General features: G+C 42.3%; 1 protein-coding gene across 7 annotated transcripts in view; it reads right to left on the reverse strand.

Annotated features, from left to right (window-relative positions):
* Positions 1-15,740, reverse strand: part of VEPH1 (ventricular zone expressed PH domain containing 1) — a 180,597-nt gene that overhangs the window by 114,782 nt on the left and 50,075 nt on the right. For all 7 annotated transcript variants that reach the window (XR_009555592.1, XR_009555591.1, XM_060242382.1 and 4 more), the window contains exon 5: positions 9,660-9,869. Coding sequence is in view for 5 of the 7 variants with exons in the window: in XM_060242382.1 (XP_060098365.1) it covers positions 9,660-9,869 (210 nt within the window). In the remaining 2 variants the exon portion in view is untranslated. The remainder of the gene's footprint in view (positions 1-9,659; positions 9,870-15,740) is intronic.

A 15,740-nucleotide genomic window follows, 5' to 3' on the forward strand; every position in this document is an offset into this window, starting at 1 on the left:
GTGTTGTGTGGAGACTTCCAAACAATGCAGTGGCATACTGTGTTCCACCCAGGGGGAAATCCCCATGTGGAAATTGGCCCTGCCTCTCAACTCACTGTTGCTTCCATCATTGGGGAATTCCTTCTTCTTCCCAGGTATGCCCCTCTGATTGGGATTTGATGGGCCATCTTCTTGCTCTTCTTCTGGATAGTAGAGGGCCAGGGACCTTCTGCCTTCACTGACATTAATGGATACTTTGCAAGCATCAGATGAATCTTCTGCCAGAGAAACAATGGCAAAAGCCAGTGTCTTGTTTTGGGCCTTTAAGATTTGGGTCAGAGTTGCCTTCCTTGCAAGTTCCCCTCCTTCCTCTGGAAGGAAGCAAACAGAGGCAAATGACCCAGGGAACTTGGCAAATAGCCCACTGACTGTCAAGCATACCAGATTAAAGCTTCTTCCTAAAATCTGGGGGAAGCCAGACTCACTCCTTGGCTGAAAACCTGACTGGCTAGTTATCAAGATGGGACTGCAACCAAACACAATATTACATTTCCTGGACTAGAAATAGTATCTCATATGACGTAAACAGCCTTCTGGGTCCTGTGACGCATATTCTGGGTTTACTAGGGGAAACTGGACAAATATAGTAGATTAGAACAAAAAAATATGGCTGATACTGCTTTGTTAAAAAAAACCAATAGAAACTGTTCTGGAACAACAGAAGTGGATAATGCATATTATGAGAGCAGTCATGTTTTCTGAGTGCAGCCAATTAATACTGCATTCATATTCCTTAAACAAATGCATGTGAACATAGTTTCAGGTGGGTAGCCATGTTGGTCTGAAGCAATAAAACAAAGTTTGCATCCAGTGGCACCTTTTAGACCAACAAAGTTTAATTCTGGGAACAAACCTTCATGTAATGTACACTTCTTCAGATAGCTGAAGTATCTGAAGAAGTGTACATGCATACAAAAAGTTAAAACCAGAATTAAACTTTGTTGGTCTTAAAGGTGCCACTGGACTCCAACTTTGAATATGAAGAGTTAGTCTAAAACATGGTTTGCAGAATCAGTGCAAAACTGCATGGGGGCACAAATTACAACCAGTACTTCTAAAGGCATTTCACATAAGAACTAGATTCTACCAACATTCGACTGAGAGAAACAGATCTTTTGCTGCCTTTCTGTTCTCCCCACAATTTCCTGTGAATCCTGAAAATGATGTAGTCCAGGTGAGAAGGTGGGTCAGAGTTACTTGCACAAACAACAAGACATATAAGTTTGCAGTCATGAAAGAACTGGGTGTGATCTTCTTGGGAAGATGAAATAAAATCCTAGCACAGACTTTGCAAAAGCATATACATTCATATGACCTCCTAAGAAACATGAATATATGTATGTGTACAGTCAATAGGGTTCCCAGATCCCCAGTCTGGGCAATGAATCCCCTGGTTTTTGGGGCTTCTACCCTCCCCCAAACAGCAATGTCAGCATGTGATATCCTTGACAAGATGATGTCACGTAGCAGTGACATCATCCTAGTGGTGACACTGTGCTTTTTTGGGCAAAGCTCTATGGTTTGAGCCCAATTTTAACTAAATAATTTGCCCAGAAATCAGAACATTGTCCCTGACATTGCTGACACCATGAAGTCACTTCTGCATGATGTCATTGCATCAACGATGACCCCGCCCACTCCCAGACCACCCCCAAATGCCCCCACAGCACAACAATCATGCCTGGCAACCCTAACAGTCAAGTTGCTTCTGATTTATGGTGACCCTATGAATTAATGTCTTCCAAAGAATCCCATCTCTAACAGCCTTGCTTAGGTCTTACAGACTGAGGACTGTGACTTCCTTGACTGAATCAATCCATCTCACATTGGATCTTCTTATTTTCCTGCCGCTATGCACTTTTTCTTTGTCTTTTCCAGTGACTCTTGTCTTCCTAGAATGGCACCATAGTACAATAGCCTCCATTTAGTCATTTTAGTGTCTAGGGAGAGCTCATGCTTGATTTGATCTAGAACCCATCTCAGCAAAGGGTGAGCAGTGATCGTCAACTCCCCTTCTCCATTTCACCTTCACCACAAATTCTGTGAAATTCACCATGAAGGCCAAGAAAATGTGACTGGCCCAGGCCATCCATTATGTCAGAGTGAGGGATGTGAATCCAAGTGTCTCCGCTGATACTCTAAGTATTACACCACACTAACTCTCTCTGGCTCTCTAAATTACGAACTCTTAGAACAGCATATCTTTTTAAAAATCAAAATCAATGTCACAAAGTCATCTTTTCAGCATGAGTTTCTTCACTTTTTATACTCCTATTATAATGATTACTTCTGCCATACCAGAGACTAACACAACCTACAATGATTTGGTAAAGTTTTACTGAATTACTGTAGGGTAGTCTCTTGGCTCAGTCATCTGGACCAAGCCTTCAATTCTGAAGGCAGGTCATTTATCAGAAAGCTTGCAATCTGTCTCCTAGTACTGCCAATGGCTACATTCTCATAAAGTAAGATTTATTACTTGTAGGTGCTGTCAGCATGCCACCATATGACAGTCTGCAGAACAAAAGCATCATAGTTCATTCTGCAGGATACTGAAGAAATATTATGGGGTGAAACAAGTTAGATAAAAAGAGAAGTAATATTGTCCCAAGACACTCCGATCAAATTCAAAATCACAATAATAAACAAAGGTCATGTTTCAAGAGACTTAAATCATAAAGTCTACAGTGTCAGTTTCCTCAGGTGCTTGTGTTTTTTGGCAGGGGGGGTTGCAGCAGTGACCTTCTATCCCGCCAGCCTGTACCAGCCACCCACCACCTCCACCTCTGCTGCCTCCACCTGGGAGTTACAGCAGTTAATTCTCTTCCCCCTCCAGAACTTTTTACAAAACAGTTTGGGGAGTTACAGTGCTATCTAGGTATTTTTTTGCTGCAGAGTTAACTTGCTTTTCCAGCAGCAATGTGAGGTCTAGCATCACCCCTAGGCTCTTAATTTAGTCAGCAAGGGTCAGCTGAACCCCATCAAAAGTGAGATGCATAATGTCATTTGATACTTTAGGTTTCCAAAACATTACTTCCATCCTGTCAAGATTCAATTTTAGGGTACCAGGTCTCACCTTGCTTCCAGTGCTGGGCACAACATGTGTGGACGCTCTAGCATTTTGGCTAAAAACTCTGTGGTAACCATGGAGTTTTGGCCAAAATGCTGGAGTACCTGTGCACAATGTGCCTGGTGTGATGATGTCACTTCTGGGTGATGTCATCGTGCTGTCGATGTGGAAGGGAGCTGTTCGGGACCGGGGCTTCCCCCGCTGGCCAGCTGGTGGGCAGTAGATTGGAGCTCCCAAAATCAGAGAAACCCCAACCCGGACTGGGGGACTGGCAACCCTACTACTTTCAGCCATTTGACACAACAGTTAGGCAGTGGCTCAAGACCTCTATCACACCATCAGAGGATTTGAAGAGAGCAATGTAGAGCTGAGAATCATCAGCACATTGATGACATCTAATTCCAGAGCTATGCATGATTTCTCCTAAAGGCCTATAGATCATGTACTGTGAATTACAGTGCCCTTGGATAAATGTTTATGATTCTTAGCTCTGTAACAAAACTTGATAATAGCCAGAAAATGAGTGGAACACTGCAAATGTAAACCTTTGAAGAAATATAAAGACAGTGTCCACATTACAACATCAAGAATAGTTTGTTTGGAGTTCTGAATTTTCCAGACATTTGCTACATTAGTTCAACTAATTACTTTAAAAAATAATGGAAAAGATGGAAACTCATTCCGGAATTCCAGAAACTGTCCTCCATTAAACCAGACTGAGTGTTCCTGTGGAAAGAGTTCTACTTGTTTTACAAATAAAACTAAAGCAGTATTTTGCTTATGTTGCAAGACTGTTTATTCCAGTTGTTCTGGATGTCTTGTCATGAGATTTCTTTATATATACATGTCCTTCCTAAATCTTCGTTCGCGAAGCCAAGAAAGAGAGAGAAACATGTGCATCCACATATACTGGAATAAACTCGAGAAAGGCAGGGCAGAAACAGTGACATGTTAGTAGGAAGTCATATATTCAGATTTCTATAATAACTGTAATCCCTATAGTTACATGTCTATTGTTATATAATATACATTGTAGGTGCATCCAGCCCATAGCTAATGCATAACGAAGGCTGCTTCCACACAAGGGTGGGAATAGCTACCTCTCTCCAGTGTGGAAGCAGAAGCAAGTAGTGTAGAGGTATGCAGGGATGATGTCAGGGAAGTCCTGTCCCCCCAGCCACTCGCTGCTGACACTGCATTGTCCCCTTATCCTTTGTTGCATTGGCACACAAATGTCAGTGCAGTATATACAGAACAGAGATGTGTCAAAAGATGGCTCAATCACAAAAGGGAAAGAAAAACAGAGGGAAAATTTTGCCTCTGAGGCAGAGAAGTGGATGGGGACATCATAGCAACCTTATCTACAGCCCTGCCAACCCCATTTTACATCTTGTTCTAACAGGAAAAGGAGACTCAAATAACCAGATTCATGGCTTTAGTGTGAATTCCTTTTATCATGTTTAGCACGCATAAGGATCTCCAGTCAGGCTTCAGCATCTACATGTAAAGGATCTTTTGACAGCAGGGCTAAGAAAGAATTCTGTGTACAGTGATTTTAGAGAGTTGATACAAGTTAGAGTACACAATACTCGTCTATATGGACCAAAATTATTCTAAGGCAGCTGCATATTTCTATCCTACCCTAGCAGGGTGAGAGGGAAAAGGAGGCTCTGTTAGTGAAATGTTATTGCAGTACTTTCAGAATTCATACATGCATACAACTGAGAGAGCTGGATACAGTACTGTATAACTAGCACTGCCTACACTGCATGCATCCTTTGTAGGTGTGCACCACATTATTCTTTGTGCTAGAACTGGTTTTGCAGTGTTTCAGTCTCCAAAAATATCTGAAATTAGTCTGCAAAAGCATGGTCATGACTTGCTTTTATATAATAATTTGATTGTTATAGGCATCAGTTACATTGCCAGTCCTGCACTGACAAATTCCAGAATTTTGGGGGGGTATTGCCCAGAACAATGGTGATTTCACATCCTCTTTGAGACTCTTTCCCGATGTCTATGGTAAAGACCATCAAGATTGCTGAAATTCCTAAAGTGCCCTAAAGGATGTGACATTATTTCCATATGAAAATTTGGAGGATGTGACAGAACTTCCAGGTGATGATCTAGGAATACTTCAAGACCATAGAGACAGGGAAAATTTCTAAAGTATCACCATTAACACTTTCTCCTGCAATTTTTCCTCCTGCTCCACAAATCATGAGGAAGGAAGACTGAGAGTGGTGGGGGGGGGAGGGGATTGCCCACCCTCAGTGGCCAAATGGCATATCTAGAACGAGAGGATAAATATTGACATTATTGGTAAAGCCTTGAACATTTTTAGTCACTAGAAAAGGGAAAATATGGCATTATAACCCATTGAAGTTCCTCCCTTCTACAAACCCTTTCCTCCTCAGGCTCCATCCCCAAAATCACTAGGTATTTCCGAGCGTGGAGCTGGCAACCCTAATAGAAGTGTTGAATTGGGTTACCAGATCCAACTCAGGAAATATCTGGAGACTTTGCAGGTGGAGCCTGGAGCAAGGTAGTGACAAGCATGATTGAACTCAAAAGGGAGTTCTGGCCACCACATTTAAAGGAACCATGCTCCTTTTAAATGCCTTCCCTTCATTGGAAATAATGAAGGAAGGAGCATCTTCTTTTGGGGCCCCTGGGAGCTTTTCTGAGAAGAGGTACTAGATGCTATGCAGAAAATTTGGTGCCTCTACTTCAAAAAATAGCCTTCTCTCGAACCCCAGATACCCATGGATAAATTCTCCATTATACCCTGTGGGAACCAGTCTCCATAGGGTATAATGGAGTGCCCAGCAGACTTTCAACCCCCTCCCCCTGCTTTCTGATAATCCTGAAGCAAGGGGAGGGTCTTCAAACCATGGGATCTCCTGCCCCCACAACTGGGGATTGGCAACCCTAGAAACAGATTAACAGTACAATCCTATATTTCCTCCAGTCTAAATTTATGGATTTCAATGGTCTTAAAACAATTTACTGTATAATTCTATGTAAAACTATTCCAGTCTAACATCTAATAAGCGGTTGCTGAAAGGGCTTTTATAGTATTAGGTGCACATGGGCCTAAAGTAACTTGCAAAGTTCCTGATTTATAAATGCATTTACATAAAAATCCTGCTCAGAGTGTTACATAAAGCTCACAATTCTGGCTCATAGATGACCTGTGCCAGGAAAAGCACAGTATAGCAATAAGTATATTGCACTTCCCCCACTGCAGGTCAGCCCTGGGTCAGAGCTGCTTCCTGAAATGCCTTGATTAGGATACTCGAGAGAACTCTACATGAATGTGCAACACAGCATTTTGCTGTCAGAGGGTGGAATGCAAATCACTTTAATCTGTTCCCAGGCAGACTGTGAAATGGCCCCATAACATGAATTCTTATGCACAACAATGTGGTGTTCCTAGATGGAATTTTCATACTCTAGTTAAATAATCATATACTCATCACAGGCAAGCTTTTATACCCCGCTGATGGGCACAGTTTACATGTGTTGAAAATGGGCAGAACGATCACACAAAGGATATTTTAAATCTCTCGATATAAGCAGGATTTCACAATAGAGGACAGGATTGTCATGCCTTCAGCATTCTTTGTATGTGGCATTTCACCAAGGAACAAGCCTACGTCCAGTAAATTGCTGTACAGAAAAAGGATCTACTATGTAATTTTTCCATCGTCATTTAATGTACCATGATAATGTTTATGCTTTGCTTCTGTTTTTAGATTTCTGGTTTGTTCCAACTTTAATTCTTACTGCATTGTTCACTGAATGTCCCATTCTGTCCATTGTATTGACTCAATCTATGTAATCTGTCTCGACTCCAAGTGAGAAAGGTGAACTATAAATATTGTGAAAGGTGTAAGCAGAATTATCATCTTTCTTTCTCCCACTCCTATTTCATTTTTAATGGAATGTACTGCATTATTTTTATTTCCTTGTTTCCTTGTGTAATCTGGTTTTATTACTATGCTTGTTGGATATAGTATTGTTGTGGATATAGTATTTATTGTGTTGTTTTTCTGTTTTGTAAGGTGAAGTATGTACTCTCACTTATGCTTGTGTTTGTGTGTGTATGAGTCCGCAGAATGAGATTGCTTTGGGGTTGGGTGTCAAGCTCTACATTTCATTATCATTGCCTTCAGATGTGTCTATTTTGATTCTGAACTGGTGCTTTAAGGCAATGGTAAAATGACTAAGATACAGCAAACTGAAGCTAAATCTAGACAAGACAAAGGTAATGCTGTATGGAATGGCTGATATTCTTGGCTTTCTCAGAGTGGGTTAAAAGCTCCTGGGTGCTCATGGACTCTGCCTCACTACCTAGACTCACCTGATGATCTGGTCCAAGTGATCCATGCTTCTGTGACCTCATGGATGGATTACTGTAATGTGCTCTACACAGGACTGCCCTTGAAGACAACCCAGAAACTACAACTGGTCCAGAATGCAGCAGCCTAACTATTTGCAAAGTCTAGTCACCAGGAACATACATTGCCCATTTTTAAGCATCTACACAGGCTGCTAGTCTGTTTCCATGTTCAATTCAAGATGCTTATTATGACCTTTAAAGCCCCTCATGACCTGGGACCTGCATATCTGAAGGATTGTCTCCTTCCATATGTCCCTGTGCACTGACCACAGTAGTCAGGCAGCAAACTGCTGACTACCTCACCACTTATGATGGCCTGTCTGTAGGGCTGCCAAGCCCCCGGTCCAGGTGGGGAATCCCCTGTCCAGGAGGTTCCCAACCTGCCAGCCCACATTGGGCCGGCAGGGGGTACCTCCCCCTATATCACTGGCACAATGATGTCACCTGGAAGTGACATCATCAAAATGGCAGTGCCTGTGCAGGGCCACTCTAGGTGTTTCCGGGAAAACTCTATGGTTTTCCCAGATGCTCTAGCCATTTGGGAAGGAAAAATCTATGGTACAATAGGAAGCTGGGAACTTGACAACCCTACCTGCCTGGCACCAACCAGAGCCCAGGCCTTTTCCATGGTGGCTCCAGCTCTGTGGAATGGACTCCTTGAAGAGGTAGGGGAGCACTATTTGGAGATCTTTAGAAGGTGCTGCGAGGACTGCCTGTTTGCCAGGGATTTTGAGGGGGTTTGAATGGCAGGCATCTTTTTAAGGGGAGAGAGATTTGGGGTTTAGTGTTTTATTTTTGGTTTTAACTGAAAATGTTTTAACTATGATTGCAAGCTGCCTTGAACCATGGGGGAAGGTGAGGGGAAGGTGGGATATAAACATTTAAATAAATAAATAACTGAAGTAAATAAATCAATAAATCTTGCCTTTCCTTCCAAGGAAATCAGGGCAGCTTACACATTTCTGTCTTCCTCCATTTTTCTCCTCACAACAATAGCCTTGTGCAGTAGGTTAGTCTGAGAAATAAAGACTGGCCCCAAGTTACCAAAGAGGTTTCATGGCAAACAGACATATGAGCCCATGTCTCATAATCCATTCCAGTATTCTAAGCACTAGACCATGCTGTCCTCCTCCCCTTGATTTCTCCCTTTATTCAAGTAGACCCCAGTGCAATAGGCTCTTTGCACAGTTGTAAAAGTCACTAACATATACCTTTAGGAGCTGTTTAAAGTGGATGTCACAGGCTGGGTACAGATAGGTAGCTCCGTGCACGTGGGAGGCGTCTCAAATCGAACCGCCCCCAAATAGAATGGACGAATCTCATTCACACACTCCTGCGTGAAGTGTCTATATATTGCGCAGGGGGCACTTTGACGTGTTCACACGGTTGTTGTATGCCACCCCCTTAGTGCAATTTGGGTTTCTTTTTTCTCTTTACATTTATAGAGGCCATGCATTTTTAGTGGCATATGCACACCACCACCAATCCACCTTGCTTGCATGCTCCCGCGGTCAGATGCCAGGAAACGCGGAAGGGGTGCAGAAGAAGATTTTGCTACCACTTCCCTAAAAGGTAAAGGTAGTCTCCTGTGCAAGCACCAGTCATTTCCGACTTGAGGGTGATGTCACATTATTATGTTTTCATGGCAGACTTTTCATGGGGAGGTTTGCCATTGCCTTCCCAAGTCATCTAGACTTTACACCCAACAAGCTGGGTACTCATTTTACTGTCCTCAGAAGGATGGAAGGTTGAGTCAACCTTGAGCCGGCTACCTGAACCAAGCTTCTGCTGGGACCGAACTCAGGTCATGTACAGAGCTTGTACTCCAGTACTGCAGCTGACCACTCTGCCACAGGGCTCTACCACTTCCCTACTGGTACCTATTTGATCTGTCTAAGAGATGTCAGAGGATGGGGTGAATGCAAGAGCAGAATAGGCAGCAACTGTGCCTGTCTGACCTTGATTTTTTAATCTGCCTGGGGAAAGTGCCTGTGTTGGCTCAAATTGGCTGTCTGAATCCAGCCACACTGTCTTTTTACTCTTAGTTCCTGTGGCTACTGAAGGGAGAACCCTTGTGTTAGGACTGCTGCCCAGACACATTATATGCTAATAAATAATTATTCTCAGCACAGACAATTTCCGTACCTCATCAATTAGTCCAACGGCTCCATAGATCTTTGCTGTTTTTCCAATCAGACTTGGGAAGCTGTCTCCAATTTCTTTCAATGTAGGAAGAAAATTGGTCAGTACTTCTGGTGCATAGCCTGATATTTCTATCAGTATATTTAAGATGATGTCATTATTACTGGGATCTCTTAGGTGACTAATTAGAGAGGGAATACATTCTTGAAGGGCCTAAAAAAATAAAGAGGAAAGAAAGTTGAGATTAATCACTGATAATCTATAGGGGTTTAGAATGCTAATTCGTTTTTACAAAAATTCCTTCTATCATTATTCTGATATGAAAAATTTGCAGAGAAGTCAACTCAAGTTTACTTTCACACAAAGCACATGAGTAGCCTCAGGGTATAAATGCATAGAGTCAGCATTTCACGATTAAGGAAATTTTTCAACATACATCCCCTACCCTATGACGTTCTCAAGTTTCTCCCTTTAGAGTAGCATGAAATTGTATTGATTTTAAAATGTGTCAGTTAAAATCTCCAATGACATAGGGAATTTAAGAAATAGCAGGAATCTTCCATTGTCCCCAAGGCATCTCTGAAATCCCAGGCATGATAGCTAGAGCAACGAATGAAATTTGGGAATCCAGACTGCCTGCTGTTTTAAATCAGTGCCAGTCCTCCATGAGCTGCAAGGAAAGGATTACAGTGACAGGGCATTGAACCCTTGACAATGTCAATTCATCAGTCAATGTCAATCCATCAGTTATTATTATGATCCTAGACCAGCTGAGCCTTGGCAATGGGAAAAATAAGCATCTTATGACTATAATATCCATCAATATAGTATACACCAGGGGTGGCCAATGGTAGCTCTTCAGATGTTTTTTGCCTACAACTCCCATCAGCCCCAGCCAGCATGGCCAATGGCTGGAGCTGATGGGAGTTGTAGGCAAAAAACATCTGGAGAGCTACCGTTGGCCACCCCTGGTATACACTTTTGTAATACAGTTCTTTCATCTAATGCCCTAGGGAACATCCTAAAAAAATGAAAAACTGAAATCTTGGGCAATTTACATTGGCACATATGAATTTGTAAAAGTGGATTCTTGGAAATCAAGGATTATTATTGATTTTAATGAATTTATAGCCTTTCTGATTTTAAAAAAGGAGCACCAAGTGTCACTTGGAATTATTTATTCATTATTTATTTATTTATTACATTCAACTAATATCCCGCCCTCTCCGCAAGCGGACTCAGGGCGGCTTACAACATCATGTCAATACAGTTAAACCATTAAAACATATAAAACCATAATTTACATATTTCAATTAAAAAAAAAACATTACAATTTTTAAAACCATTCTATGGTGCTGCATTCATACAATATAGGCGTCATTGAATTTCCGAACAGTGATTACCAGCACTCTATGTGATGTCCAGTGGCAGCCCTCTTTCCGTCAAGCATCGAAGGCCTGCTTGAACAATTCGGTCTTACAGGCCCTGCGGAACGCAGACAGATCCCACAGGGCCCTTATGGCTTCCGGAAGGGTATTCCAAAGCTCTGGTGCTGCCACCGAAAAAGCCCTAGATCTTGTCACACATAACCTGGCTTCTTTTGGTCCGGGGCGGACAGTAAGTTTTTTGCCCCTGAACGCAGTGCTCTCTGGGGGATATATGGAGAAAGGCGGTCCCGTAGATAGGCAGGTCCCTGACCATAAAGGGCTTTAAAGGTCAATACCAACACCTTGAAGCGAACTCGGAACACAACAGGTAGCCAGTGCAGCTCTTTCAGCACTGGCTGAATGTGCTCCCATCGTGGCAGCGTCATTAACAGCCGTGCCGCAGCATTCTGCACTAGCTGTAGTCTCCGGGTTAGCATCAAGGGTAGCCCCATGTAGAGAGCATTACAGTGATCTATTCTTGAGGTGACCATAGCATGGATTACCATCGCTAAATCGTTGTGCTCCAGGAAAGGAGCCAGCTGCCACACCTGCCGAAGATAAAAAAAGGCAGATCTAACAGTGGCTGCTACCTGGGCCTCCATTGTAAGGGAGGACTCAAGGAGCATGCCTAAGCTCTTGACCTTAAGGACTGGTATTAGTGGCACCCCGTCAAGAGTCGGCAGATGGATCTCTCCCCTTGGACCACCCCGACTCAGGTAGAGAACCTCCGTCTTTGTCGGTTCAGTTTCAGCCAACTCAGTCTGAGCCAAGATGCCACGGCTTGTAGAGCCAGGTCTAGATTTTCCGGGGTACAGTCGGACTGGCCGCCCATCAATAGATAGAGCTGGGTGTCATCCGCATATTGATGACAACCCAGTCCGTACCTCCTGACAATCTGGGCAAGGGGGCGCATATAGATATTAAATAGCATCGGGGATAGGACCGCTCCCTGTGTCACCCCACAACTAAGAGAGTGCCTCTGGGATGCTTCCTCCCGATCACCACCCTTTGTCCCCGATCTTGGAGAAAAGAGGTCAGCTACTGTAAGGCAGATCCCTGAATCCCCACATCAGAATCATAAAATATTATCAGCATACAGTAAAAAAACATCAAGTAAACCAGTAAAACCATCACAATATAAACCAGAAGTAATAACAATAGTAACTCACATATCAGACAAATAGGTCTTTGATACCAAAATTAATATTTGCATCATGAGTATCTGACTGTAAACAGTCCTCTATGAACATATGAAGCTGCCTTATACTGAATCAGACTTTTGGTCCATCAAAGTCAGTATTGTCTTCTCAGACTGGCAGTGGCTCTCCAGGGTCTCAAGTTGAGGTTTTTCACACCTATTTGCCTGGACCCTTTTTTTTGGAGATGCCAGGGATTAAACCAGGGACCTTCTGCTTCCCAAGCAGATGCTCTACCACTGAGCCACCATCCCTCTATAGTCCTCTAAATCAAATTTTATGTAAAACAGACTGTAAAAAGCAAATCTTTAATTCCAGGATGAATTCCACTTGCAATTAGTATAAACCAGTGGTTTGGAGTGAAACCCAAATAATTAAATACTTAGCAATATATTAGGGTTGTTTATATAATGCTTCTAAATTTGGACATCTATATAACCCCAATGATCTGACTTCACAATTCATGTATATCCCAGTTCATGTGTACTTCTTCCCTTAACATGGAGGATTTCCATGCGGATATTCCCTTGTAAAGTTCTTATTAAAACCTCTAAACAGTCTTCTTTTTCTTAAAGTCTCCACTGATACATCCTTTTAAAGAATCTTTCCATTTGGCAACTCCTAACATGCTTTTTAAATTAATGTAATTCTAATGCAAACATGTCAGTCAATATGAAGTTATTTAGAACAGTTCCACATACATTTATTCTCCCCCCCTGTACTCACAATTCTTCTAACCCTGCACAAGTTGTTTCTTATGAAAGACAGTAAAAACTGTCAACCTTTTTATACACAGCCTCACTCATTCATAGTTCTATAATGCAACAAAAACAAAGTATAAGCAGGATTCATTAGGAATATACTGGCTGTACACATGGTAGTCAATGGGAGAAAGTGAGACATGCCTTCCTTCTCCATTCCACCTGGCATTTCAGCCCACCTGTATCTCTCTGTGTGTGTGTGTGTGTGTGTGTATGCTTGGTATGCATGATTGGGTTGCTGCATTTAATGTGGAAGTTTAATGTAGAATTTTAACTCTGTGTACACTTTAACCAAGGTACACTTCCTACCTTTGCTTTGCATGAAAAAGGTCCCAAGTTAATTCCCCAGCATCTCAAGTGTTTTTTTTTTAAAGGATCTAGTAGTAAGTGGTATGAAATACTCTACCTGACATCATGGACAACTTCTACCAGTCAGGGTAGACAATGCAAACCATGATAGGCAAATGGTGTGACCCAGTATATGCAACTTCATGTATGTTCATGGCTCTATATTGTCTTTGATAAGGAAATATATGAATACATCTATTGTAGCTTGGATATGATTTGTCAGGTATTTGAAATATTACAGTGTAAAATTCTTTCAGGCAGGTAGCTGTGTTGGTTTGCAGTAGAATAGCAAGATTTGAACCCAGTAGCATCCTAAAGTTCAACAAGATTTCCAGGGCATAAGTTTTCAAGAGTCAAAGCTTCCTATGTCAGATAGTAAAAATCTGTGAGCTTTCTCCAAGGGATACTGTCCCTTCTATCAAGTGCTGCATTTGAAACCACTAGAATAACATATTGTGTCCCACTTTCTCTGGAAACACTTGAAATTGCAAATGGTTTCCCAGTGTATCTAGGGTTTTGTTATTCTTGAACAACTGAAACTGCCTTGTCCTGAATCAGACTATTAAATCAAATTGAAATTAAATCAAAAGAGTTTTTGGCTAAATATTAGTAAGTCTATCAGGCCCATCAAGGTCAGTATTGTCTACTCTGAATGCCCCAGCTCTGCAGGATCTCAGGAAGAGGTCTTTCACATTATCCATCACCTGATTGTTTTAGCTGGAATTGTTGGGAATTGAACCTATGGTCTTCTGAATGGCAAGCAGGTGCTCTACCACTAAGTCACAGCCCCTTGTTTTCTCCATACTTCCAAGCGACATGATAACCATCTTCAAGTACTTGAAGGGCTGTCATACAGAGAATGGTGAAGAGTTGTTTTCTGTTGCCCCAGGTCAGACTAGAACGAATAGGTTGAAATTAAATCAGAAGAGTTTTTAGCTAAACATCTGGAAGAACTCCCTGACAGTTAGAGTAGTTCCTCTGTGGAACAGGTTTCCTTGGGAGGTTGGTGGGCTCTCCTGATGGCAATGCTGATTCTGTGAACTTAGGCAGATCATGAGAGGGAGGGCAGGAAGGGTTGCATCAGTGCTTAGTTCTCATGGCCCTTTCTTACATGCCCAGGGAAATGCTGATTGTCACATTGAGGTCAGTCAGCAATTTTTTTTTCTGCGGGCCAGTTTGGCCAGGGATCCTGGAGGTTTTTTGCCATCTTCTAAGCATGGAACAGGAGTCACTGGGGATGTGTGGGGTATTTGTGAGTTTCTTGCATCGTGCAAGGGGTTAGAGTAGATGAACCTGGAGGTTCCTTCCACCTCTTCAATGATTCTAAGTCCATTTCTACCTCATGTTCAGTCCTGCATGATATTTTTCTAAATAACAGCTTTCTTTTTTTTAAAAGCTGAAGATATCAAATCTTTAGTTGTTAATACATTAATACATTAGACCTATTATGAGAATGTTCTGGTTTGAGTGCTTGAATTTGCTGATGGATATTTATTACATCAGTGTTGGTAGAATGTTCAGAGTCCTCTACAAGGGAATACATGGCACCATCTTTGACAGAGCTCCCCCAGAATTACACTGCATGCTATCAGTGAATTTAAAGCAAGATTAGAGACTCTTTTTTTGGTAGGGCTCCAAGGACACAGTAAATGTGTTATTTGCCAGGTAGAATCTGTACCAAAAACTCAAGCCACCACTACTGCCAAAGAGATTACTGTCACCACTACCAATAAAGGTAAAGTATGCCGTTGAGTTGCAACCAACTCAGGGCAACCCCATGAAGTCCAAACTCAAGGGGTTTTCAAGGCAAGAGATGAACAGAGGTGCTTTGCCCCTTCTTTTCCCCAGAGGTGCTTTGCCCCTCCTTTTCCCCCAATGCAGCCCCAGTCTGCCTGGATGGTCTCCCATCCCATAGCCTAATACAGAGCAAACCCTTTCAATCATACATTTTTGTATCAGGTAAATATAGTTAGCATTGATTTATCACATTTTTATCCTATCCTTCCCACAAGGAAAAAGAAGAAGACATTGGATTTATATTCTTTCCTGTACTCTGAATCTCAGAGTCTCAGAACAGTCACAATCTCCTTTACCTCCCCCCCACACACACACACACAACAGACACCCTGTGAGATGGGTGGGGCTGAGAGAGCTCTTGCAGCTGCTGCCCTTTCAAGGACCACTCCTTCAAGAGCTGTGGCTGACCCAAGGCCATTCCAGCAGGTGCAAGTGGAGGAGTGGGGAATCAAACCCGGTTTTTCCAGATAAGAGTCCACGCACTTAACCACTACACCAAACTGGCAGAATATGCTAGCATCTTCAGTCTTTGAAGCATGCTTGTGAAGTATTCTA

This window comes from Heteronotia binoei, chromosome 6, assembly GCF_032191835.1.
Source record: "Heteronotia binoei isolate CCM8104 ecotype False Entrance Well chromosome 6, APGP_CSIRO_Hbin_v1, whole genome shotgun sequence".
Classification (NCBI taxonomy): Eukaryota; Metazoa; Chordata; class Lepidosauria; order Squamata; family Gekkonidae; genus Heteronotia; species Heteronotia binoei.